General features: G+C 43.6%; 1 protein-coding gene across 2 annotated transcripts; it reads right to left on the bottom strand.

Moving 5' to 3' along the window:
• On the bottom strand, positions 1 to 26,931 carry LOC134225213 (uncharacterized). Of its 2 annotated transcripts, none has more exons than XM_062705088.1 (3): positions 26,340 to 26,931; positions 25,177 to 25,692; positions 1 to 3,367 (listed from the first exon to the last, which is right to left on the bottom strand). In XM_062705088.1, exons 1-3 carry the CDS (start codon positions 26,620 to 26,622, stop codon positions 837 to 839), a joined length of 3,330 nt encoding a protein of 1,109 aa, XP_062561072.1. In that variant the 5' UTR covers positions 26,623 to 26,931; the 3' UTR covers positions 1 to 836. The 2 variants fall into 2 exon arrangements, with proteins under 2 accessions (XP_062561072.1, XP_062561071.1); XM_062705087.1 differs by having other exon boundaries at positions 26,334 to 26,930.
• Between the last annotated feature and the right edge of the window lie 763 nt (positions 26,932 to 27,694).

Here is a 27,694-nt window from a genome sequence, read left to right as displayed (position 1 = left end):
TTTTTACTTTTTTAATGAACTGTTATTAAGTACTATTTGTTCAACTAATGCAGTTGATAAGAGTTAGGTATCATTAGGTTCCGCAACCGTTACGTCTTGCGTTAGTCTTTTGAGGATTCCCAGGAAAATTGATAATTTACATTTGAAAGAATATATTGCCCACTAAGAATAGGTACCCCTAATGAATGTATCCACGGTCATTAATATACTCTTCCCTATTATTGAACCAAAATATGGAACTCAAACGGCGCTGTACGGTAGGTACTGAAGTGCTAAGCAATAAAGGAAACATAAATAAGTCGTTGGAAAATGGAGCTCTACATTTACGAGCCTAGCTTCGTGCAAACCCTCTACCACTACCACAGATACAAGATCTTTGACATCAAAGTCCTGTTAGAAGAATATCTTGTAATTAGCTCACCTTTTATCACTAATAATTCTTATTGCCATTCACTTCTTGTGCAGTTTTCAGCAACTAAATAACAAATACTTTATTACAAAAAAAAATGTCTTAAATGTTGATCAGTCCCAGCTGTTTATTTTCAGTATGTGAGATAGGCAAAACAGTTCAAAAATACAGACAATAAACTGAGTGTAAAAAAAAGTACACAATTAAAAAATATAAGAGCAATATCCTGGAGGAGAACTTTCAGTTCTACAATAATTCTAGTAACCTAAACTGAAAGTTAAGTAGTCAGCTCCTGCTAATGACTTAAAAAACTACTTCTACTACTAAGGAGGGAGATTATCGGGTACATCTACAATGCTATTGCTAGGGTTGCTGCCAACAGTATTCGCGCAATCATCTTAGCGCATTCGAGCATTCAATCGATTCGTTAGGCTGTGTTTCGACGGATTTTCTCCGCGCTGTGCTCCGGCTCCTGATGTTCTTTTTTCACATTAGCGGCTTTCTTTTTCTGCGGAGCGCTCTTCTTCCGGGTGGTCGTTTTGTATTTGCAACGCAGCACATGCTTCGAGATGGCCATCTTGTTCTTAAAACCCTTCTCGCAATGGTGACAAAACAGCTGCACCCCATCCATCGCGTGCACCTTGATGTGTTTGGCGTAGTTGCTGGCATCCGAGAAGGTTTTATCGCATTGAGTGCACTTGTGCGGCTTGTAGCCAATGTGTCGATATGTGTGAGCGCGATATTGGTCCTTCCGGGCGAACATTTTTCCGCACAGCTCGCAATTGAAACCCTGGAAGTTGGGATCGTCCTTGGCGTGCATCGAGCTGTGTCGCTTTAGATCGTAGCCCCGTTCGAAGTCCTTGCCACATACGGTGCAAACGTGTGGTTTTGGAACGTTCTGCTGATTGTGCCGGCGAACGTGTTTATGCAGATCACCGGAGGAGATGAATGCGTACTCACAGTCCTCGAAGGGACATTTGAAAGGCCTGATTCCAGTGTGAATTCGAACGTGCCGTGTCAGATCTCCGGTTTGATTGAAGGTGCGACCGCAATGCGGACAGCTACGCCGTTTCACATCGCTGTGGTCCTTATTCACATGTTCCTGGACATGCCGTCGATCGTCGAAAACGGATTCGCAAATACTGCAAGTGAATATGATTTTATCTTCTTCGGTGATCTGCACGATCTTCGATTTCTCGAATGGAGTCAAACTGTCATCCAACTCTTCGTACGACAGCGGATCATTGGAATTGCTCAACCTGTTATTTGATTTGTTCAAGGACGGTGTTTCCGCCGTTTCATCACTGCCGACCATCAACGCTGCCTGTTCGAGGTATCTGACAACGAACATGTTGTTCATCAAGGGCTGGGACGACTGTGACGAAGCACTCGTAGATTCCTCCGAATGTGTCGAAACTGGGGCATACTCATGCTTGATTCTCATATCGGCATCGGAATTAATCAAAACCAGTTTTTCCTTGCGTCGTCTTGGTGCCTTCGGCTTACCCTTGCTGGTTGACAGCTTCACCTCCGGATACATTTGCATTGTACTCGGGCTAGGCGTCGAGGGAGCTGCTTTTGCGCGTACTCTTTTAACCGATTTCACTGTATATTCTTCGCTCTTACGTTTACCATTCGTAGTTTGCTCTTCAGTCTTATCGGATGAATCATTATTGCCTCCGTCGTCGTTCGCTGATCCATCCTCCAGCTGGAATTCTTCAAATTCCTGCTCAGTCGTACCGTCATCCCCATCTTGAATACCCTCATCCAACGTTTGCAGGTTCGAGAGAAAATGAGCAATATTACTCAAATCAATTCCGTGGTAATTCATCAGGTGCTTCTTGTACCACAGTTCCTTCTTAAAACACATCGCACATTGTGCGCACTGAATTAGTTTACCCTGTGCCCTTTGAATCACTATCTCCTCCAGTACTATTATCTGAGTATTCTCGTTCTCCGCTAATTGCCCCCGCTGGCCCTCGTCGGTTTCACCAACGACAATTTCCCCTGGAATGTTTTCTAAAGTCTTGTCGGTCACAGTCAGCTCCAAATGTTCCCCTTCCTCAAACGAAGTCGCCTTGCTCAAATCCGTGCCCTCATTCTCGATCCCACTGTCACTGCCAGCTGGCGAAGAGTCCTTGTCGTACCGCTGTGGAACTAACACATCCGGCACGATAAGTTCCCCTTCAGCGGAACAATCCTGCTCGTCTACTTCTTCTTCCTCCGGTACCTCCTCCTGGAGTTGCGTTTGTTCTATTTCCAACTTTTTCACACAAGAATCCTCTTCGCCAATTGGTGCCGGAAGCACCGGCGTGAGCTGATTGATTTCTTCTTTGATGGCCTTTGATCGTGGTGATTTTCTCCGCGACGAACGCGGCGGTGTCAAGTGAGGTTCTATCGTTGGTGATTGCTGTTCCTCGCGAGTCGTGTCGGGCTGCGGTTCCTCTGGTTCGATGCACTCAGCGGTAGATGGAATAACTTCAGCTGGTTGTGATGTGGCTGCTACTTCTGGCGTTAATGGTTCCGTTTGGTGGGCAGATTCTATTTCGACCACTGTCAATTCTGTGAGTGTTATCTCTGTAGAAACCAATGCAGGTGAATCCTCAACGCTTGTTTCTGAAGGCTTCTGAGGTGAAACTGGTGTCCCAGAGTCAGGGATCAGCAATTCTGCAGTCGAATTAGTCGTAGCTTGCAATTCTGTAAACTCTACAGTTTGCGTTTTTGATGATTCCTGCGAGGGAAGTTGTAGGTTCGGGTCAGATTTTGGCGATTCCGGAGCCAATGTTGTTACTGAAGAATCTGGTTCCACCGCAGATTCCAGTTCAGTAGGTATAAGTTTTTCAGACTCCTGCTCAATAGACGTCTGTTGTGTAGTTTTCGGTTCTGTTAACTCCGTAGTTTGTAAATTCGAAGACAGTGATGATTCTTCTGCCACCGGTTCGGGTTCTGTGATTAATTCTGAAAAGAAACAAAGAGTTGGGAGTTAATAAAGTAGTTGTTTCGTCGAATCGGTCCATTTGGCAACGCTGTCCAGAATAACATTCCAGTTTTTATTATTATTGTTATTTTTTTCTTTTTCAAAGTCAGTCGAAATAAATACATCAAGTACAGTCCACGCGTTTTCTTTTTTTCGCAGTGAAGAGAAACATTTTGGTCCTACATCGCCGGATTTCGAAGTGGTTTCGGTCGTCACAATCGCGGAAGGACCCACCGGTCGAATGGATGGGTAAATGTCGTCAACTCCCGTGAAGAAACCGGAAAATAAAGTGGAAGTGTTTAGCACGCCAATCGGGGAACGCCAGCAACAGAAAAAGAAAATGGCGGAAGAATTTCAAGCAACTGTTCTACAACGCGGAGCCGTCAAGGGCAAAATTACACGGATCAGAAATGTTCTGTTCCGGCACGAACAATCGGAAACAGTTCCGGATGAGTTTTTGTTGCGCACCCAGTTGAAGACGATTGACGCTGCCTACGACGAATTCAACCAGTTCCAGAACAAAATTTACGCACTTTCGCCTGTTCATGCTACGGAGCAGGAAGATAAATACGTTGAATTCGAGGAGCTTTACAACGATGTTCGAACCAGGGTGTGCAGATTGCTGGAAGGAGCGAAACAAGAAGGAAAGCATCAACCTCAAATGATCGTCCAAACAGCTCCGGTGCAATCCCAACCAGTTCGAGTACAATCCGCTCCATTACACACTCCACTGCCCACGTTTGATGGAAAACCAGAAAACTGGTTCAAATTCAAGGCAATTTTCACGGATGTCATGAGCAAGCACGGTGGCGAATCGGATGCGACGAAGCTTTACCACCTCGACAAATGTTTGGTGGGCGAAGCTTCCGGAACAATCGATTAACAGACAATCAACGACGGCAATTTTGCAGCTGCCATGGAACATCTAACAGCACGCTTCGAAGATAAAAGGAAGATTGTCGACATTCACGTGAGTGGCATTCTTGGCCTCAAATCAATGACATCCGAAAGTGGCAAGCAGCTACGGGAGCTAGTTGACACTTGTAAGCGGCACGTGGATGCACTCGAATTCTATGAGTTTGAAATGGACGGACTATCTGATATAATTGTCGTCAGCATCCTGGCGTCAAAGCTCGACTTAGAGACGAGAAAATTATGGGAAAGCAGCATCGATCATGGCGACATTCCTCAGTATACAGACACAATCAAGTTCCTCACTTCCCGGAGTCAAGTACTGGAGCGAATCGAGCCAACAAGCAAGCCCAAAAAGTTCAGCAGCATCGCAACCACGAAAATTCCTCCGCTGAAAGCAGCATCTCTGGCAACATCCATCGAGTATCGGTGTAATTTCTGTGAAAAATCCCATCCTAACCATCAGTGTGGGGATTTTCTCAAACTTAATCCGAAAGAACGCTACGAGAAGGCAAAGCAACACGGAGTTTGCTACAACTGCTTGCGGAAGGGCATGTCACTGCACATTGCTCCTCTACCATGTCCTGCAAGGTTTGTAAGAAGCGACACCACTCTACTCTACATGTGAACTCTACGTCTATGGTTGTCGCTGCCGAACAGACTGCTACTACGGTGCCATCGGCACAATCGAAGGAAGGCTCTATGACGCCTATTACTACGAACGCTATCAGTGCTTCTTGCACAATTCACCAGCAACAGGCGCTGCTTTGCACCGCGGTTGTGAATGTATATGATGATAGCGGAAGAGCTCAGCCGTGCCGCGTTCTGCTAGATTGTGGCTCGCAAGTAAACCTGCTAACGGAAAACTCGCTTCTCTACTACGATTGAAGCGTCAAAGTGTCAACGTTGAAATGACAGGTGTGGATGGTACAGCGACTCGGGTCACGACCTTGGTACACGTCAACGTGCAAGCACGTAACTACAACTACACAAGTATCATTGAGTGTCTGGTGATCAACAAAATCACTGGGATAATACCAGCAAAGTACATCGATATTACCACATGGCCAATACCATCCGAAATGATTTTTGCTGATCCCCACTTCCACCGTCCTCAGCGGGTGGACATGCTGATTGGTGTTGGCCATTTCTTTGGTCTCCTGAAATCGGGTAGAGTCAAACTAGCCGAGAATTTGCCGTTTGTGCAGGAGACAGTGTTTGGTTGGGTGGTTGGTGGTCTAGCCGACACTACTAGCTGGAGGTACGATGTGAACCGTTGCAACGTTGTGGTACGGGAAGCGGATTTAAATGATCTCGTCGAACGTTTTTGGGAATCCGAGGCGGTACCAACCGCTTCAAGTTTGTCAGTTGAAGAGACGGCGTGTGAAAAGTTCTATCAGCAAACCTACAGTCGCAACGCAAGTGGTCGTTACACAGTGAAGCTCCCTTTCCGTGACAATGTGAGTCAACTTGGCGACTCGAAGCAGCACGCTCTACTCCGATTTTCTTACCTTGAGAAAAAATTTGCCAAAGACGCTGAACTCAAGATGGCTTACTGTGCGTTTATGGAAGAATACAAGCAATTAGGTCACTGCCGAGAGATCGATTCATCTGAAGAAGAGGCTGGTGGATTCTACCTACCCCACCACGCTATACTCAAGCCAAGTTCGTCTACAACCAAGCTAAGAACAGTATTCGATGCTTCTGCACCATCAAGTTCCGGTCTGTCCTTGAATGATACTTTGATGGTGGGCCCTACCATTCAAGACCCGCTCATCGATATAGTGCTCCGGTTCCGAACACACGCCTTCGTGTTCACGGCTGACATCTCTAAGATGTACCGTATGGTTCGAGTGCACGACGAGCATACTAAATTCCAACGCATAATATGGCGATCAGATCCTACAGAACAATGCAAGACACTCGAACTATTGACCGTCACTTATGGGACGGCATCAGCACCGTATTTGGCTACCCGCACATTGAACCAATTAGCACACGATGAAGTACAATCCTACCCGCGCGCTGCCAAAATAATAAAAAATGATTTTTACATCGACGATGCACTTTCGGGTGCCGATACACTGGAGGAATTGTTGTTGGCTCGCGTAGAATTGGAGGAGGTACTAGACAAGGGTGGATTTCAACTGCACAAATGGTGCTCAAATTCTGTCGAATTCCTCGATAACATACCAGAAGATCGAAGAGAGCAACGAGTGTCATACGAACTAAATGGCGTGAACGACATGATTAAGACCCTTGGCATACTATGGAACCCTACAAGTGACAAACTGTTGTTTCGGATAGCCCCCACTCAGCTAACGCAGCCGGTATCGAAACGATACATTTTGTCTGAAATTGCCAAATCCTTTTGATCCATTGGGTCTACAGGCACCGGTTTGTGTCACTGCTAAACTCATATTGCGTCAGCTGTGGAGAAGCAAAGTGTCATGGGACGAAGAACTCAGCAATGACATCGTGGTGAAGTGGAACAAGTTCCGTGAAGGTTTACAAACATTGATGGATCTACGAATCGATCGTCGAGTCATCGCGCCGTGCCGAATTGCATTGGAATTACACTCGTTTTCAGATGCGTCGCAGGAAGCCTATGGCACATGCGTCTACGTGCGAAGTATTCTTGCGGACAACACTGTTGAAGTTCATCTGCTCGTCAGTAAATCTCATTTGGCACCAAAGTCTACAATACCAAGGCTCGAACTATGCGGCTTTCGTTTGATGTCAAGGCTGGTGACAAGGGTCGTCGAAGCTCTAAAGATGAAATTCGATCGTAAAGTATTGTATTCGGATTCTACAATCACACTAGGATGGCTGACGAAATCTCCTAACCAGCTGAACACATACGTTGCTAATCGAGTGGCACACGTTCAAGAACTTACACCTAGACCAATCTACGAGTACAAGTACGTGCCCACAAATCACAATCCTGCGGACCTTGTTTCACGCGGTCTCTATCCGGAAAACTTGATTGGAAATTCCTTCTGGTGGCATGGACCACAGTTTCTGCAGCAATGCAACTACGAAGAAGAAACAATACAGGAGGTGATTGATCTTCCGGAAGTGAAGGTTGCTGCGGTGGTGACCACTGAAGAACGTCAGCTAGAGTACGATCGAATCTTCAAAAGGTTCAGTTCGTTCCGAAAATTGCAACGAATATTCGCCTATGTGATTCGCTTTGTCAACCGAGCTCGTAAACGATTCCCTAATACGGCACAAGAAGTACGTCCTACTGTTGCTGAACTACGATCATCGCTGCAAGCTATAGTTTACATGATGCAACAACAACGACTACTACAAGATATTCATGAAGTTCGAAAGAAGCAAGGCACAAATGAAAGATACATCGGAAGACTACGAAGCCTCAATCCATGGGTCGACAGTAGTGGCATACTACGGGTTAACGGAAGAATCAAACACGCGAACGTATCATATGAGTAATGGTGTCTGGCAATACTACCAGCCGATCATCACGTCACGGAAATACTAATTCAAGCTACCCATGATGAAAATCTACACGTTGGCCCGAGTGGAACTCTTTCTGTTTTAAGGCAGCGATACTGGATACTCAATGGACGAAGTGTGATTCGCAAACAACTACGAAAATGTCTACGCTGCTTGAGAGTCAACCCTCCAGAGACTAAACTTTTCATGGGAGATTTACCCCATTGCAGGGTAACCCAGGCTCTTCCATTTGAGCGAACGGGCGTTGACTTTGCTGGGCCAATTTTTGTGCGCAAAGGAAATCCGCGCAAGCCAGTGTACTGTAAGGCATATGTGTCGTTATTTGTATGCATGGTCACCAAATGCATTCACATTGAGCTTGTTTCTAATTTAACGACGGCAGCATTCGTAGCAGCTTTGCAACGATTTGTTGCCCGACGCGGCATTCCAACAGACATGTACAGCGATAATGCTACAAATTTCGCAGGGGCAAATTCGGAGCTTCACGAACTCTACAATCTACTGAGACAAGAGTTAACCTTGGAAGCCATTCAAGAGTTTTGCCTGCCCAAGGAGATTAATTGGCACTTTATCCCTCCTCGCTCGCCACACCTGGGTGGCTTATGGGAGGCTGGCGTAAAATCGGCTAAATACCTAATCAAGCGCACTGCGGGAGATGCGAAGCTAACCGAAGAAGAATGGAACACACTCTTGACGCAAATTGAAGGGATACTAAATTCACGACCTCTTGTACCGCAAACAGCAGACCCAGACGACTACAACGTTATAACACCCGGTCACTTGTTAATTGGCCGTCCTCTCACAGCTATTCCCGAGCCGTCGTATGACCACCTCAAACCCGGAACATTGTCTAGGTGGCAACATATTCAAAAGATGCGTGCTGACTTCTGGAGACGATGGTCCACAGACTATTTGTCCGAATTGCAACAGCGCCGCAAATGGTCCAAACAGCACACCGAGGTCAAAGTTGGTGATTTGGTGGTACTCAAGGAAGATAACGTCCCTCCTATGCAGTGGAAACTTGGCAGAGTGGTGGACACGCACCCAGGTCCAGATGCAGTAACGCGAGTAGTAACTGTGAAGACGCCAGTAGGGGTTTATAAGAGATCAACAGCCAAGATTGCACTGCTTCCGTTGGACGACAGGGAGAAGGCGGATACGTAGTATTGATTTCCCGGAAATCCAATGGCGCGGGAGGATGTTTCGTCGAATCGGTGCATTTGGCAACGCTGTCCAGAATAACATTCCAGTTTTTATTATTATTGTTATTTTTTTCTTTTTCAAAGTCAGTCGAAATAAATACATCAAGTACAGTCCACGCGTTTTCTTTTTTTCGCAGTGAAGAGAAACAGTAGTCTCAATCAAATTAAAATTGAAAAAAATACCAGATACAATTGCTTATTATTGTTATATTAACTGGCTACGCTACAATAATAGTAATCCGAAACCGGAATGGATCGAGCACAGACGTCAAAATATGACACGAAACAATATTGCTGAACGGAGAATCAAAAAATGCCTGGTGACGTGAAGAATGAGTTCTATGAGAGCCTTGATAAGGCCTGCGGAGAGTGTCCAACACAAGATGTAACAATTGTCATCAGGGATGAAAATGCGCAGATCGGAAGAAAGTTTATTTTCGCCCTGTTATTGGTACGGAAAGTGTTCATTCCGCTTCCAACGATAATGGTCTACGACTTCCGACTTGTAACCTTCGCTGCTGCTAGAGGGATGGCAATAAGCAGTACCTACTTCGCACGTAAAAATATCCGCAAACACACCTGACAACATCCGAGTAGAGACACTTGCTCACAGATAGATCATGTGCTGGTCGACGGACGACATTTCTCGGATGTTATAGATGTAAGGTCCTTCAGAGGTCCGAACATTGACTCGGGTCACTACCTTGTAGTTGCAAAAATTCGGGCGAGACTTTCCAGCGAAACAACAGAACGATGCGTTTCAATATCCAACGCTTGTCAGTTGAAGGAGTTGCTGAACAGTACCACCAGAAGCTGGACGAGCGGATAGGAGATGTCACCGGATCTGGCGACGTCAACAGATTGTGGGAAAATATCCACGAAGCTGTGACTACAACAGCGCAGGAAGTGTTAGGCACTGCACAGTGCACACCGACGCCAACGAAATGGTTGGTTAGATGAGGAGTGCCAGCGAGTGACGGACGAGAAAAATGTTGCTAGGAGTCGATTGCTAGTGGCTCGTACCCGTTCCAACAGAGAGCGATACAGTGTAGCAATAAGGGCAGAAGAGAAAAGAATCCACCGCAGAAAAAAAGGCAACACGAAGAAAGTGTGATATCTGAAGCGCAGGAGAACATGGATAGAAACGATATGCGGAGGTTTTACGCAACTGTCAGTGGCGCGCGGCATAAGCCTGCGCCAGTGCCCGCCATGTGCAATGACCGAGAGGGGGCCGATCAACGACGGACCAGATGTTCAGCCTGCGGATGATCCTTGATAAATTCCGGGAGTACAATTTGCAGACTCACCATCTGTTAATTGATTTCAAAGCAGCGTACGATTCAGTGAAAAGAAATGAGCTGTGGCAGATAATGTCCGAACATGGTTTTCCGGTGAAACTGATTAGAATGAAACGGGCAACGCTGGATGGTTCGAAATCAATTATTCGGATTGCAGACGAATTGTCAACCTCGTTTGTGACCTTAGACGGACTGAAGCATGGTGATGCACTTTCGAATTGATTGTTCAACATTGCACTCGAGGGCGCTACTAGGAGATCTGGCGTGCAGAGGAAGGGCACTATCATCACACGGTCGCATCACTCGCATGTCACGGTCGCATATGCTCCTGGGCTTTGCGGACGACATCAACCTTATTGGAATCGATCACAGAGCAGTAGAGGAGGCTTTTGTACCACTGAAGAGGGAGACGGCGAGGATAGGCTTAACCATTAACTCTGCCAAGACAAAGTACATGGTGGCAAATAGAGATAGAGGAAGACCTACTGGTGTTGGTGCTGAGGTAGTGCTTGATGGGGATGTGATTGAAGTTGTTGAAGAATTTGTTTACCTTGGAACGATTGTGACATCGCAGGGCTGGTAGCGACCGAAGCCATTCAAAATAGTGACTTTAGTGACCAAATAGTGACTTTCAGTTCCAGAAAAAGTGACCAAATAGTGACTTCCAATTCCAGTTGCACGTTCAATAAGACGAAATCAAGCGTTTTTGGGTCGAAGGAGAATAATTAGTGGCGAAAAACATCTTTCACTTACCACTCTTTTCTCTTAGAACAAACTCAGAAGAGAAACGAAAATCGTACACGCTAACTTTTATCTACTCAGTGACTAAGTAAAATTGTATTGCCCTCTCTTTTAACCCCACGAACATTTTACTCAATATCAGTCAAAAGCAGGACTACTCAAAACTATGAGTACTCTTGCAAGCAAATCAAAGTTTTACGCCACTGGAAGTGAGCGAAATATGGTTATCACTAGAGGCCTGAATTCTGGAATTCTGAATTCAGGCCTCTAGTTATCACTCATGGGCTCATGTGGGCCCTCCTTAGCCGTGCGGTAAGACGCGCGGCTACAAAGCAAGACCATGCTGAGGGTGGCTGGGTTCGATTCCCGGTGTCGGTCTAGGCAATTTTCGGATTGGAAATTGTCTCGACTTCCCTGGGCATAAAAGTATCATCGTGTTAGCCTCATGATATTCGAATGCAAAAATGGTAATCTGGCTTAGAAACCTCGCAGTTAATAACTGTGGAAGTGCTTAATGAACACTAAGCTGCGAGGCGGCTCTGTCCCAGTGTGGGGATGTAATGCCAATAATTATAAGAAGAAGAAAAAGAAATGGATTTTAAAAAGAGAGCGTTGGGAAATTTTAGTTACGATTTGAATCGAACGAATTTCTGTCAAGTTTCCATTTGAAGAGAAAGGGAAGAGTATCAGCGTGGTAAAAAAAAATCACGCTGATACTCTTCCGCTTTACATTATGGAAGCAATCTTGATTTTTTTTTTTCTGGTGCGGTCATTGACCGAGATTACCATGACCTAAAATCCAGTAAAGAGTCTCATTGAAAATGATTCTGGTAGGGGGAAAGACGGCTTTGGCAGGTTTTGTTCTATTATTGGCAGGGAGTTTTTGTCGACCAAATTTTATGAAATTTGGCCACAATGTTCTTTGATATGCAAAGAATGTTTAGGCCAAATTTGAGCATAGTCAGACATAAAAAACCCCTGCCAATAATAGAACAAAACTTGCCAAAGCCGTCATTCCCCCTATATGATCTATGAAGCTTGTTGCAAACAACCAATTTATTTACTGAAGCCGAATATCTTATTTAAATTCTTGAATATCACTCTTGCTTTTGTGTTCTAATTCTGAAGCTAAGTTTGAACAGCCGTGTGTGCAATCTTTGTGGAATTTGGGATTCACCCTCAACCAATTGGAAGTCAGTAAAGGAAGGTACCACTGATAGAAAACGAAGGACGAAAACCGGATATCCAATATTTGGTCCTTCGAACAGCCTAGTTTCCCAATCATCCGGCTCGAAGGACCATTATATTGAATTAACGGACCTTCTTTAACATAGATAGAGATAATTAAAGTGCACTGCCATAAACGTAATTAATTTCAAGGCTCGAGCAAACCCAGTCGTCTGGATTCTTGACTGCTCAATTCATAACACAGCTCAAACAAAAATGAAGAACAATAAATTCGTCTTAGCTATACTTCAATTTTCCACCATGAGTTAACTAATTTGTACTGGAGGAGTTCAACTGGGGTACGGCACAATGGTGCACGCGACCCACCAATCTGAAATTTTTCCCTCAAATTTGTTTGTTTATGGCAAAATTGTTCTTAAAAATGATTTTTCGTCAATTTTTATAAATCCTATAGACAATCCCGAAGAAATTCCAAGAGAAATCTAAGCAGTTTCTTAGGAAATTCTATTTGACATTCCAATGTAAATTCCTTCAGGGATTCATCCGGAAGTTTCGTAAGGAATTCTTTTAGAAACTCGTTCATGAATTTCTAGCAAATCTCTCAGAAATTCCTTTAGGAATACTTTTCGAAAATCTACTCAGGTTCTCCTTCGAAAAATCCTTAAATTATTCATTTATAAATTCTTCAAAAAATACTTTCGGTAGCTCCTCCAGGAGTTCCAAATAATTTTCAAAAAATCCACCAGTCATTCCATTGGACATTCTTCCAGGGATACCTTCAGAAAAGCCGTTGTAAATTTCTTCAGAAGTTTCTTCGAAAGTTTCTACGGGAAATCCTCTGAAAATTCTTCTTAAGACTTATGAATGTCAAAAATTATTTAACATTTTTTTTTTCAGAAATTCCTTTTGTAATTCGTTCGGATCCTGGATCAAATAGAATTTTGGTAATGGATGGATTGTAATCTCGATATTTTGAGTGTTTTTTTGGTTTGCAATCTTAGTTTCAGTGTCAAAATAGGGTTTTGTTTTACTTCTGTACTGGACTAGTTCTGACCTTATAGTTCTTACTGCTGACGCCAAATATGAACGAACTAGTTACGACAAAATTGTTGGTGAACCAGCATTACCACAATTATGGCTAATGGCACCGCCAGCGCTACAGCTCAAAAATTTAAATAAGAATTCCAAAATATTGAACTGTTTCTATGTTGAAGTTTTCATTACGGCGAGTGTGGAAGTGTGTATAGGGCACTATGCCTTGAATCTTTTCATTTTTGGCTTTTCTTGGAAGTTAGGATATAACAAGACCAGTAACTATAAATTTTGAAACATTAATTGTTGCTTTCGACTGTGATTGATTATTGACGACGGTATTTTTTCGGCTCTTTCAGTCTTTATGATAAGCTAAAACGGGTTTTGCGTCAACTATCCAACGTTTCGGTGTTTATTACACCTTCTTCAGGGATTTAGATGCTGCGCTTTGTTGTACTTATGTGTGTCATGTCCGACATGTTGCTGTCTGAGAGTTTTGCTAAAGGCGTGCAACTACGATGCATGTGTTTCAATTTTTGTGCACTCCACTGTTCTATTGAAATATTTCTGTGAAAATCTTTGTTGCTTTCGCACCTACGCTTTCGATAAAAGCTGTGGCAATATTTTATCGCCCGCGCACTTTTTATCGCCCCCATTCAAACTTCGAAACAAATGCGCCAGCTTATGCAACAAGCGATTGAGCTGAAATTTTTAGAGATTCATTTTCTCACCCAAAGACACAATCCTGGGGGTGCCCCGTGGAATTAGGCAACTTTTTGTTTCATGGGCCAGTCTACTCTGCACTTGCCACGAGTTCATACGGAATTTATTGGAATTTTTGGATTAGGTTCGAGAGGCAGATGTACGACTTGGTTAACGAGCTGCCAATGTAGGAGATTTATTTATTTAAATACTAGCGGAAAATACCCAGCTTAGCCCGGGTGTTGGAAATGTCACAATGAACTATTTCCAGCACCGCACTCTAGTAGATCAATTTCCGTGGGTTTGTTTTGTTTTCCTCAACAGCTGACCCAAAATTGTATTGTAATGAATTTTATACATTTCCTCGTTAAATTCACCAACTTTTTGTATATACAAACATTCCGGATCCCAAAATGAATCGATCAGTAAAAAAATCTTACAAATCGGTCAACCCGTTCGCGAGTTAAATCGTCAGGAAGGAAAACTCAACTCATTATTATTATATAGATTTATTTATTTAAGGTCTTCGTCCACAGACTACTTATGTCCTAATGATAGTAATAAAAAAATATAAGTATACATGTCGTCAAAAACTTTTCAAAAATGGACACAAACACTAAAACAGCTATCTATTGCGATGTGAAAAATTCTTTGAATCTTCGACGCAGCGTCTGATGAGGCAGGTTGAAGTCAAATATTGTAGAAACCCTGTTGAATACGCTGTAATCCTTCAATACTACCGTTCATACTGTATTTAGTCCGACGAAATGGCATTCTTAACATAGCGTTACTGCGAAGTGCAGTGGCGTCTCGTAACCTCACTTTTTACCTGTTCAACGATACAAAAATGTAAAATTAAGATATTTCGACAGTCGAAAAAGGAAATAAAATTACCAGATTCCATAAGGCTAATGAGAATCTACTTATTCCATGCATTTACGCGCAAAAATGTTGCTGATTTGAATTCGTTGAACAGGTAGATTGAGGTTAAGGAATCGCCACTGGCGAAGTGTTCTCGGCTGTACATTAATATTAATCTGTTCCAAAATGTCCTACAATCTATTCGGCCTTGCAAAATGTCTGCAACAAATACAGCTCGAGCGGTGTTACAGCATTCTCTTAGCGGCTCCAGATCGATAAGCCGACAGCGGCTTTCATAATTTGGCAGGTGTAATGGATCTCTCCACGGTAGTCTACGCAGAGCAAATCGTAGGAAGCGTCGTTGCACGGACTCAATTCGTTCTGCACCGTTCGTATAATAGGGATTCCACACGGCGGAGCAATACTCCAGTATCGACCGCACCAGTGAGCAATACAGAGATTTTAAACAGTGAATGTGAGAAAATTCTTTAGCCATCCGAAAGATAAAGCCCAGGGTTTTGGAAGCCTTACCTACAACAACGTATGAAATATGCATTTTGTACGTCAGCTGGGAATCCAAAATTACGCCCAAGTCTTTGACATGACTCAGACGTTCTATGCTAGTATTCAAAAGCGTGTAGTCGAATGTAACGGGATTTTTAATCCGAGAAAAAGTGATCATCGAACATTTTGTCGGATTTACTACGGTTGACGTTGCACCAATTGGCAAAGGATTCTAACTGACGTTGAAGGAAAAAGCAATCGTCGATGGATTGGATTTGCAAGAACATTTTCAGGTAATTAGCATACGATAGGCTGGGAACTTCGAGTACAAAATTCACGTCATTGAAATATAGTAGGAAGACTAACGGACCCAAATGACTTCCTTGGGGTGTTCCCGATGTAGCGACGAAGGAACCAGATCTGCAGTCGCCGATAGCAACCGTTAGTTGGCAGCTTGCTGTGAGAAAGCAGAGGTTCCATTACAACGAGTTCGAACAGTTTTGATATTGCACTCAGCGAAGTTATTCCTCGATAATTGTCCACCACGTCTCGTTTGTTCCCTTTCTTGTGCACAGGAAACATTTGTGCAATCTTCCAACATGAAGGAAAAATGCCACTGGATAAGGAAAGCCGAAACAGGATTAGCAACAGATATTGCAAACTGGAAATGTGTCTTTTCAGGAAATTGGACGGAATACCATCGGAACCAGGTTTGATCGATGACTTTAGTTTTGATGCAGCAGAGGAGATCATCTCTTCGCTGATATCGATAACACCTAGTACATGGCCATATAGGGGAACATTGTCTGCTGCGTTATGTACTTCGTTGTCGGTAAGCTGTTTATCGGTAAAAACGTCAGCAAACTTTAGCAAAAACAGTCTGCAGATCTCCTGCAGTGATGATACAGTTTTGCCCTGAAATGTCATAGAGGAAGGGAGGCCAGATTCCCCGCGTTGCTTGTTGGTATGGTTCCAAAACAGTTTAGGATGCGTTTTGAGATTGGTTTAGATCTTACTTTGATATCGGGAATATGTACATAGCATATACGACTGATCCGTTTATAGGCGTTGTTGAGTCTGACTTAGTGATCCTTTAAGGAAAACGTGCTAAATGCGGCTCTCTTGGCAGTTTTAAGTTCTCTTAATTCCCGAGTGTACCAAGGACGGATGAGAGCTATTCTTGTGTACTTTTTTGGGAACATGTCGGTTAATAACGTATGCCAAGATATGCGAGAAAGTCAACGCAGCATTTTCGACATTATCGGCAAGTATAGCGTCCCAACGCATACCAGATAGTACGTCGACAATGCTTTGATGATCGGCCTTCTGAAAGTTGAATGATACGGAAGCAGGAAATACATTGAACTGATGGAATTTCTAATTGAATATAGAGGAAACGATTTTTTTTTTTGGTTCATTCCCAGTTCTAGCAGTCACTGCTAGAATACTCCAGATGAAGTTATAGGATAAAAATGGAAACGGCATGGAAGTCCATTTCCAGCTCTAGCGATTGCTAGAACATGAGAAATATAGAGAAAGATACAACGGTCCTGGGATTGAACCCACGACCTCCTGCGTATGAGGCAGAGGCAGTAGCCATATGACTACCAAGCCCGTCAGTCTTGTGCACCGGGAACATGTGAGCGATTTTCCAACAAGGAGGAAATATTCCACTAGACAGTGACAAATTAAAAATACGATGAAGAGGGTCAAGCAAACCAGAAATTTGTCTTTTGACGAAAGCAGACGGAATACCGTCTAGTCCTGGATTATAGGACGACTTGAATTTTGTCGCGGCTTTAGATATAGAGTTACCGTCGACATCTAACACGCCTAATGGCTGCTTAATGGAATGTTGCTAGCTGCGAGTCTAACTTGGTTAGCACTAATACGCTCATCGTTGAAGACACTGGCAAACTTTTCAGCAAATAGCCCACAGAGCTCCGATGAGGTAGACGCAGTTTCATCGTTGAACTGCATTGAAGATGGCAGACCAGACTCTTTGCGCTGTTTGTTGATGCAGTTCCAAAAATATTTCGGCCGCTGCTTGCACTTAAGCTCAATACTGTACTGGTAACGCAAAAAGTTCTGACGACTGACACACTGGTATTCATGGTTGAGCCTCACGTACTGATCTCGCAATGGTAGTGTCCGATACTTGTTAAATTGCCTCAGAGCAGCTCTCTTAACTGTCTTTAATTTTCGTAATCCGCTTGTTTGCCAGGGAGGTCGCAAAATGTTATTCTGAACTCTCTTTGGAACGTGATTAGACTGATACGTGCAACGCTGGATGTCTCGAAATCAAGTATTCGGATTGCAGACGAAGTATCAACCTCGTTTGTGACCTTACACGGATTGAATCACTTTCGAATTTATTGTTCAACATTGCACTCGGGGGCGCTTTTGTCCCACTAAAGAGGGAGACGGCGAGGATAGACTTAACCATTAACTCTGCCAAGACAAAGTACATTAAGGCAGGTAGAGTTAGAAGAAGACCTACTGACTGATGTTTAAGCTGAGGTAGTGCTTGATGGGGATGTGTTTGAAGTTGTTAAAGAATTTGTTTAGCCAGCCTCGGGCTGTAAGTCTCGATAATAAAGAATAAAAAAAAATGTTTACCTTGGAACGCTTGTGACATATGACAATGGCGTTTCCTTTGAAGTGAAAAGACGTATTGCTGAGCTGTATCAAGTATACAAAGAAAATATTGTGAATCGTATAAAATACGGCAGACTTCAGTGGGCTGGGCTGGGCTGGGCTGGGCTGGACTTCAGTGGCCACGAACACGCTGACTGCACGCGATGGAATCGGACCTGGGGACCCTGAACGTTTGGGGAAACTGGAGGAACATCGCCTAAGACCGACGATTATGGAGGAGCTCTACAATAAAAGCGAGCGCTCGCTCCGGTCCACTTTGTTGCTCTGCCGAGTTAATTCGGCCTTTTTTGATTTAAATACTTAATATAATTTAGAATATTCGGATTATTTTGTGGCTTCTTGCCGAAAGTCAGTTTCTCTTAAATTATAATTTAGGAGAAATGAAATACATTTGGGAACATTTCGTTACCGTGAGTTATAAAGTTTTAAGCTAATAACGTAATAATAGGAAAAGTCGATTTTGTATAACTTTTGATGTCGCAGCCATGCGTCATGAAGCGCACCACCCGTGCATTGATGTAAATCGGCTAATCGGTTCTATGAGCCATGAATCCGGTGAAATTCAACTCGGATTCTTGCATCAGATTTCAGAATTTGGCTTTTTCTAATACTAGTGATGATGATGATTATTTGGATTAGTGGATTACTCTGTTACTTAAAAGTGCTAACCTAATATTTATATGTATACAGTGTTCAGTTATGTTCAACCTATCATAACTACAATGAAAATTGATTTATTATGCAACACATATGAATTCAAATTGAGCCTGTAAACACTATCATACATCTTCTTTCAATAAATAAGATATTAATGAAAATAAGATTGATTAGATCGCTAGTAGTTGCAAAACACGTCGACAAGTTTTTTTTTATGGTACAGCATAATAAAAATAAACGTTATTTTTTTAGTATTACAAGTTCTCTTGGTTGAAAGATTAAAAAAATTGTAATGATTCGGCCTTTTGAGTTTCGGCATTTTATACCATTCGGCCTTTCGTGGTTTGGCATGCTGGGTTTTCGGACTTTTGTGGTATGCTAGAACATTTTCGGCCTTTTGTGATTGTGGATCGGCCTTTTATACTAATCCCGATTCTTCTAGTCGCTGTTAACAGTAGCAATTTTCTCATACTGAATGACGGTTCTTTCACGTACATTCCCCTACAACTGAATCGACGATCGACTGCAATAGATATAACACTGTGCTCAACAGATCGGATATGTGGATTGGAGCATTCTTGACTTTGGCGTTGGAAGCGATCATCTAGGAATCAATATTGAACTGAATCGCATCAATGTACAAAGCGGCAAATTTTTCATCGATTAGAAAAAAAAAATCACAGAACAAGTGAAAAAACTAAACTAGAAATCATCAATATTGAGACTTAGGAAGACGCATCAATAGAATCCAGAAGAAAAACAGAAAGAAAGATAACAAGTAACCAAAATTTTGGTGGTCTCCGGAAGTTGATAAAGCATGGCAAGAAAAAACAGAAGCGAGGAGAGAATCCAATCGAATCGCCAGCTTCCAGAGAAAACAACACGGATTCACGGATTCTAGGGAGTTATGGTATAAAGTTGGTGTATCAATAGGAAAATAAACAATCCTCTTCTAGAAGATGAGACACAGGCCCAGGCACTCTTGGATACACATTTCGGAAATCACGATCCAATATTAAACGGTCAGGTTATTATCATGTGCGAATGATAATCTGCTGGAGGATAGGACAAAGATACTTCACTCGAAGAAGACATTTGCGCCAGGTGAGGATGCATTGTCGTACGTAAACAATCGTGCTCTCAATCCAGAGGTTGTGAACAAAGTAATTGAGCAATTGAACGGCATGTGGCGCCGTAGCTTTTCGATGACTCACTGAAAAAAATAAAAATAGTGGCAATCCCAAAAGCAGGTTGAGACCAGAATTTACTTAGGGAAGATCCATTAATTACGTAACGTAAAAAATGGCCATTTTCAGACCCCCCTCCCACCTGTCACATTTTTTATATGAATCATTTTTTTTAATGGATTGTCACACTTTAGTCAACCCCCCCTCAACTCTGAGCGTTACGTAATTTACGGATGCCCCCTACCACGCAAAAGACCTATTTCATTGGTACTCTTTATTTATTTATTACCAGACTAAGGCCGGAGTGGCCTGTGCAATACATAAAAGTCTTCTCGGTCCATGACTGCACTTTGCCAACCACGCAGTCTGCAGAGGGTCCGCAAATTGTCCTCCACCTGATCGAATCACCTTGCCCGCTGTGCACCTGAAGGCGTCTTGTTCCCGTCGAATCGTTGTCGAGAACCATTTTCACCGGATGTCCGACATTCTGGTAACGTGCCCGGCCCACCGCAGTCTTCTGATTTTTGCGGTGTGAACGATGGATGGTTCTCCCAAATGCTGATGCAGCTCGTGGTTCATTCGCCTCCTCTACGTACCTTCCGCCATCTGCACCCCACCATAGATGGTACGCAGCACTTTCCTTTCGAAAACTCCCAGTGCGCGTTGATCCTCCACGAGCATCGTCCAGGTCTCGTGCCCGTAGAGAACTACCGGTCTAATAAGCGTTTTGTAGATTATCAGTTTGGTACGGCGGCGAACTCTATTCGATCGGAGCGTTTTGTGGAGTCCAAAGTACGTACGATTTCCTGCTATGATGCGTCTCCGAATTTCCCTGCTGGTATCGTTATCGGCGGTCACCAGTGAGCCCAAGTACACGAATTCTTCAACCACCTCGATTTCGTCACCACCGATAGAAACTCGTGGTGGGTGGCTTACATTGACCTCTCTTGAGCCTCTTCCTATCATGTACTTCGTCTTCGACGTGTTGATGACTAGTCCAATCCGTTTAGCTTCGCTTTTCAGTCTGATGTAGGCTTCCTCCATCCTATCAAAGTTACGTGCCATGATATCAATGTCGTCGGCGAAACCAAATAACTGGACGAACTTCGTGAAAATCATACCACTCGTGTCAATCCCTGTCCTTCGTATTACTCCTTCCAAAACGATGTTGAATGGCAGACACGAAAGACCATCACCTTGCCGTAACCCTCTACGCGTTTCGAAGGGACTCGAGAATGCCCCTGAAACTCGAACTACGCACATCACCCGATCCATCGTCGCACTGATCAACCGTGTCAGTTTATCCGGAAATCCGTTTTCGTGCATTAGCTGCCATAGCTGGTCCCGATCGATTGTATCATATGCGGCTTTGAAGTCGATAAATAGATGATGTGTGGGCACGTTGTATTCGCGGCATTTCTGCAATACCTGACGTATGGCGAACACCTGGTCTGTGGTAGAGCGTTCACCCATAAATCCCGCCTGGTACTGCCCCACGAACTCTCTTGCAATTGGTGTTAGTCGACGGCATAAAATTTGGGAGAGTACATTGTAGGCGGCGTTCAGCAATGTGATTGCGCGGTAGTTGCTACAATCCAGCTTATCGCCCTTTTTGTAGATGGGACACACGACACCTTCCATCCACTCCTGCGGCAGAACCTCATCTTCCCAAACCTTGGTAATCACCCAGTGCAGCGCTCTAGCCAGTGCTTCACCACCGTGTTTAAACAGCTCTCCTGGTAGTTGGTCAACTCCAGGGGCTTTGTTGTTTTTCAGCCGGCCGATCTCCTCCTGGATTTCCTGGAGATTCGGAGCCGGAAGTCGCATGTCCTGCGCGCGTGCTCCTAGGTTCATTACCATACCGCCACCGTTGTCTGCCATATCGCCATTCAGGTGCTCTTCGTAGTGCTGCCGCCACATTTGGATCACCTCACGCTCGTTTGTAAGAAGGTTCCCGTTTATGTCCTTGCACATATCGGGTTGTGGCACGTGGCCCTTACGTGAACGGTTCAACTTCTCATAGAACTTTCGTGCGTTATTAGCGCGGTACAGTTCCTCCGTCTCTTCACGGTCTCGATCTTCCTGCTGGCGCTTTTTCCTCCGGAAAATCGAGTTTTGTCTGTTCCGCGCCCGTTTGTATCGTGCCTCGTTCGCCCTCGTGCGGTGTTGCAGCAATCTCGCCCATGCTGCATTCTTCTCCTCAACTAACTGCTCACATTCGCCGTCATACCAGTCGTTTCTCTGATCCGGAGCCACCGTGCCTAGTGCAGCGGTTGCGGTGCTTCCAATGGCGGATCGAATATCTCTCCAGCCATCTTCAAGAGATGCTGCGCCTAGCTGCTCTTCCGGAGTGCCACTTCCAGCTGCTGTGCGTAGTCTTGGGCTAGTCTACCGTCTTGTAGCCGCCCAATGTTAAGCCGCGGCGGACGACTCCGACGCGTGTTGATCACCGTCGAGAGTTTTGAGCGCAGACATACTGCGACGAGGTAGTGGTCGGATTCAATATTCGCACTGCGGTAAGTGCGTACGTTCGTGATGTCGGAGAAGAATTTACCGTCGATTAGAACGTGGTCGATTTGGTTTTCCGTTACTTGATTAGGTGATTTCCATGTGGCCTCGTAGATATTCTTGCGGGGGAAGAAAGTGCTTCGGACTACCATTCCGCGGGAGGCTGCAAAGTTTATGCATCGTTGGCCGCTGTCGTTCGATACGGTATGCAGACTATCCGGTCCGATGACCGGTCTATACATTCCCTCCCTTCCTACCTGAGCGTTCATGTCACCGATGACGATTTTGACGTCCCGCAGTGGGCATCCATCGTATGTCTGCTCCAGCTGCGCATAGAACGCTTCTTTCTCGTCGTCGGATCTCCCTTCGTGTGGGCAGTGCACGTTGATGATGCTATAGTTGAAGAAACGGCCTTTTATCCTCAGCTTGCACATCCTTGCGTTGATTGGCTGCCACCCAATCACGCGTTGGCGCATCTTGCCCAAAACTATGAAGCCGGTTCCCAGCTCGTTGGTGGTGCCACAGCTTTGGTAGAAGGCAGCCGCTCGATGCCCGCTTTTCCACACTTTCTGTCCTGTCCAGCAGATTTCCTGCAGCGCTACGACATCGAAGTTGCGGGGATGTAATTCATCGTAGATTTTCCTGTCGCAGCCTGCGAAGCCTAGCGACTTACAGCTCCATGTTTCAAGCTTCCAATCGTGATCCTTTATTCATCGCGTAGGTCGTTGCCGATTATATCGAATCGCATTATCTTCTATGTCGTTCGTAATGGTTGTATTTAAAAGCGACTTATTGGGCCTGCACAAACCTCATGTCTCGTCGGAGGGCCGTCGTGCCAGGTCTGTTTAGTGTCCCACCTAACACCAGGACTTGGGCTTGTGCGCTTTGAGCGGCACACGGTCGCTTTGGCGGAGCCTACTTGCGGATACATGCAGCTTTTTATAGAGGTTTAACAGGGCCCACTGTCAAACCCCACCACATCCTAGGCAGGCGCCACAACTCGCAGATGGCCTGGGGAGGGATCGTCAAGCCCTTGGACATAGTCCCTGCTGCCCCCTGCCCCCTAAAACATGTTAGGATTGAATTCGATGAAGTGTTGCAAGTCACCCCGCGGTAGGGGTGACTTGCAACACCCACCATTTTGATATTATTTTCATATTTTATATTAGGACACATTGAAAGTATCATGTACTAGTAGAATGAATAAATCCTTTTAATTCAGAATTATTGAGAGAGAAACTTGAAAAGTGTTGCACGAAAACCTATAAGTTCACCTATAAAGTAGGCACGTCGCGCAAGGACGAAACACTGCTAGCTGGAGAACATGGATCGACAAAACGAGAGATAGGGACTGCGTGTGCTGATGTTAATCTTCAATACCCTCGGATTAATTGCAAACTTTCTCATTTACTTGAAGATACATCTACAAGAGGTGCGACGTTCTGGAGTTCAAAGGTATGACGAAATCGATTATCTAATGTTTGTGAAATGGCAAACTTGGTTACGCCTTTTACCTGAAGTTGAAAATACCACAATACTACTGTAGTCGGATAATCCCTGGAGAACGAATAAAGCTTCATACTTTTATCGACGCCAGTAAAAACGGCTTCACAACCATACTGTTCCTGCGCTTTCCGCGGCGGCGATTAGCGCAAACTATAATCTACTCCTTGTCCATTTGAATTACGAAATGTCTATTTTGGAATGGCTCTTGAAATGTGTTGTGTTGGATGAACTCATTCACACCGACTCAGCAAGCTTCTTGACTCCACTGAACTTGCCAACGGCGCTGGATTCCAACATAGTAAAACTACGCTACGGATGACGCCACAAAGTGGCAGACGCGGCCAGATCTATCATAAGGCAGCAGGTGGTTCAATAACACGATATTTCTTAGTCCGACTGGCCATAACAAATAGCCTCAGGTAAATCAATACCGGAGAAGCTAAGTCCCACTAATTTTAGAATCGATTGGATTTGAAAATTTTACAAATATAGGAAACACTTTTACAGAACGTAATACAGATTACTACATTTGTAAACGTTTTTCAGTCTTCATTATCATCAAACGACAACTTCCTTTTTTCAGTGGGAGAATTTGACTCGAGTTTGAGATTTTTTTATTAAAGGTAAACACGGAATAAACTCTAACAATCGAGAAAAATCACTCGAGGTTTAAAAAAAAATTAAAAAAACATGATTTTTCAAAATTGCATATGTTTTCGCTTTTTTTCATCGCGCTCTTTATTATTCAAAGACCAACAGAGCTAATGAACAAATTGATTTTTTATTTAGCCCAAAGCCCAACTAATAAACAAAAAAAATCGGTTCCAAATTTGTTTGAAAATAGATTTTTCATGTTTTCTCGAAATTCTAAGAAATTGAATTATGTATGTTGTTTCATAAACAAACGATTCATAGCAAACCATATTCATGAAAGACCCGCAACAAGATGCAACAAAGTGAACAAATTTCACGATGAATAATAATGAGAGCACACGAGAAAACACCATGCGACTCCATCTTGAAAAGAGTGATGTCTCACTACAGCAAAGCATTCCGTCTTTCACGAAATAGATAATTCGATAATTGATTCGCGTTGTTTTCGATATATTTCAAAAGTAAATCAAATTCTAATGAAAATAATTGTTTCAAAAAGCATCGACTGAACATAAAATTGACAACAACTTCCACACCAAAGGGGAAGTTTATGTAATTTGTAAAGTAATTTTTCCAATGCCTCTGTACACAATTTCAAACACTTCGATTAGGTTACACGTAGTCACAAATTCATAAATCAATTACCTTTAGAATCATGTTCACTATTTCACCAACAATAATTCAAACTACGAAAACTCACCTCCATCCGAGACTGGCTGCTCTGCTTCTCCATTTTTCGGATCAATAACAACACCAGCTGCTGTCAAATGGTGGAGACGGCCGTCGTTTGCTGAATCGTCGTTGCCGACCTCTTCCTCTTCATTGGGTGACGCCTCACCATCACCACCCCCTGCTGATTCCTTGATATCATCACACTGTTCTACCGATTGGGTGGGTGGCGGCACTGCAGGAGTTGGCATTTCTATCGTCGGCGACATCGGCAAGGGAAGCTGTTCCTGTTGACTATTGCTTTCTTCTTCTGGCTGATTCGATGACGCCGCGTCAGCCGCGATCGACGATGATGATGATGATGATGATACTGCTGCTGTGTGGGACTCTACCGGTGGAATATCAACCGTGACGTCATCGTCGTGCTTAACTGAATGGACACTTTCTTGAGTCATTGCATGACCGGATGCTAATGTTGTTTGCTCCATTGGAGCATTTGCAATTTGTATATTCGTCTGTTCCACTGCAGGGATGGTATCGGCCAATGCTGTACATATAAAAAAATATATATTTTTCAGAAAAAAAAATTGATAAAGTGAATGTTACAACGAAATAGCTTACAAGGCAGAAGAAGCAATCGAACATTTATTAGTAATAAATAATTACAAGCTTGAGTTTGGCTCTAGTTTAACATAGAAATAATTAGTCGGGGTTCATCAAAAACGCATTGTTGTTGGATATCTTCAATTATAGGGTAGAATCAATTCTCGCTCAACTTTTCAAAAGCTCCTAAGTAACATTTTTTTCATAAATTAATTTGAGTACTGCAATCAAAAGCTTTGATGTTGTTATGTTGATTGCGCTATTCAAATTGATTCACGAAAAAATGTTACTTAGGTCCTTTTGAAAAGTTAAGCGAGAATTGGATGATCAATTGGATGAGCTACGCAACAATTTGTTCAAGAAAATATGTAATTTTTCTTTGGCGCTTAGTGAGATTTGGCTGAACCCCGACCAATGGATCAATCAATAAGCAAAAACTGCCGCTATGGAACGAACAGATCGAGTTGTTTTGATGCGGTGAGCGCAAAATGAGTTACCTTGATTGATCCATTAGAAAACCAATTCAAAGAAAATATCCCGCTGCCAGCCCTGTATCCACCACCCCTCCCTCATATTATCCGTTACCTGAACTTTTATCACCTTCGCCGTCATCGCCATCATCGTCGTCATCATCATCAACAATCTCCACGGGACCAACATACAATGTTTGCACTTCATCATCGAACTGCACAGTAATTTCACTCAAGAACAAATCCAGATCATCCTGATCAGTGGCACCCTCAGCACCACCCCCGTTGGCGGTCAGTTGTTTCTGCTCGTTTGCCAAATCCACTCCGTCTCCGGTCAGAAACTCATTCGCTGGCTTCGATGATGGTTTCATCTTGCCTGTCACCGTCGTCGCCATTATGCTCATCTTCTGTGTCTCCGAACCCAGCACTCGCGCGGAGATTTTTTCCACTTTTCACCGAAAATCATGCAGGTTATAACTTAAAATCACACCAAAAAAGATCACGGCGACAAACATCACAAATTGAACGTAAATTTCGACCGATCGGATGCTTTTCCCGTGGATAAAATCAAAAAACAACGCACGCAACACGGAATGCGCAACCAAAAAAAAGCTGAAGCACAAAAAGAAAATGATTCCGTCCGAAACGGCGTCACACACGCAACAGGTTGCCTTGTTTCTTGTTTGTTGCTCCGCTGCCGCACGAGTCAAGCCAGTGGTTGTTGTTTGTGCATATAGGAGAGGGGTGGGATGAAGACGCGGAGGCAGCAATGCGGGGAAGTTGCCAAAAACGCCAAAATGGAAAGTTTCATCGAGTTCAGCGATTTTTTTCTGAATGACGCTTCGATCGTCGATTAATCGCGGCGCGATCGATGAAGAACAAAACTGAGCGTTAGCCACGTTACTTCAAAATTTGCCACATGGGTTATACACGGTGAAAAATAAGCACGCTCAATTTTACTGTTCTAAACATCGATGCCTATGGGAGCTCGTTCGAGTGTAGTAGTGAAAGCTTTTTCGCCATACACAAAAGGCACGCACACAATATATGGATTTCCATACCTTAGTATTTATTTACATTGCATCGATGCCATTTCCTGAAGAATTTCAAATTAAACAGAAGTTAAAACACGACAAATTTATAACGATCTTTTTCAAAATATTTGATACCAATAAAAGATATTTGAGTTACCAGATAAAGATTGTCGCTGTCGTCCCTGTCCTGAACATCTAAATGTCAATGAAAGAAAAATACAAACGATTTGACAGCTAGGTACCACACATGTTTCGGACAGCAGAACAAAGGTAGCGAAGCGACAATATTTATCTGGTAACTAAAATATCTTTTATACCAATTGATGCCGAAATAATTACAAATCTGCTGTTGAGATTCCAGTCAATTGAAGCAAAATTCACCGAAATCTGTGAACTGATTTAAGGGTGAATGGTGTTGATTTGCACAGAGAACTTCATTACT

The sequence above is a fragment of the Armigeres subalbatus genome, chromosome 3 (genome assembly GCF_024139115.2).
Source record: "Armigeres subalbatus isolate Guangzhou_Male chromosome 3, GZ_Asu_2, whole genome shotgun sequence".
In the NCBI taxonomy this organism is placed as follows: domain Eukaryota; kingdom Metazoa; phylum Arthropoda; class Insecta; order Diptera; family Culicidae; genus Armigeres; species Armigeres subalbatus.
Note: the sequence above shows the minus strand (reverse complement) of the source record. Positions and strands in the feature narration are given on the sequence as shown.

What these genes read in the sequence shown, in the direction of transcription:
- LOC134225213 (XM_062705087.1), bottom strand. Translation starts at nt 26,622, where the DNA reads ATGAGCATAATGGCGACGACGGTGACAGGCAAGATGAAACCATCATCG. An exon ending in CGAAGGTGATAAAAGTTCAG is followed by an intron (nt 25,693 to 26,333) that starts GTAACGGATAAT and finishes TTATATGTACAG; the next exon opens with CATTGGCCGATACCATCCCT. An exon ending in GCAGCCAGTCTCGGATGGAG is followed by an intron (nt 3,368 to 25,176) that starts GTGAGTTTTCGT and finishes GTTTCTTTTCAG; the next exon opens with AATTAATCACAGAACCCGAA.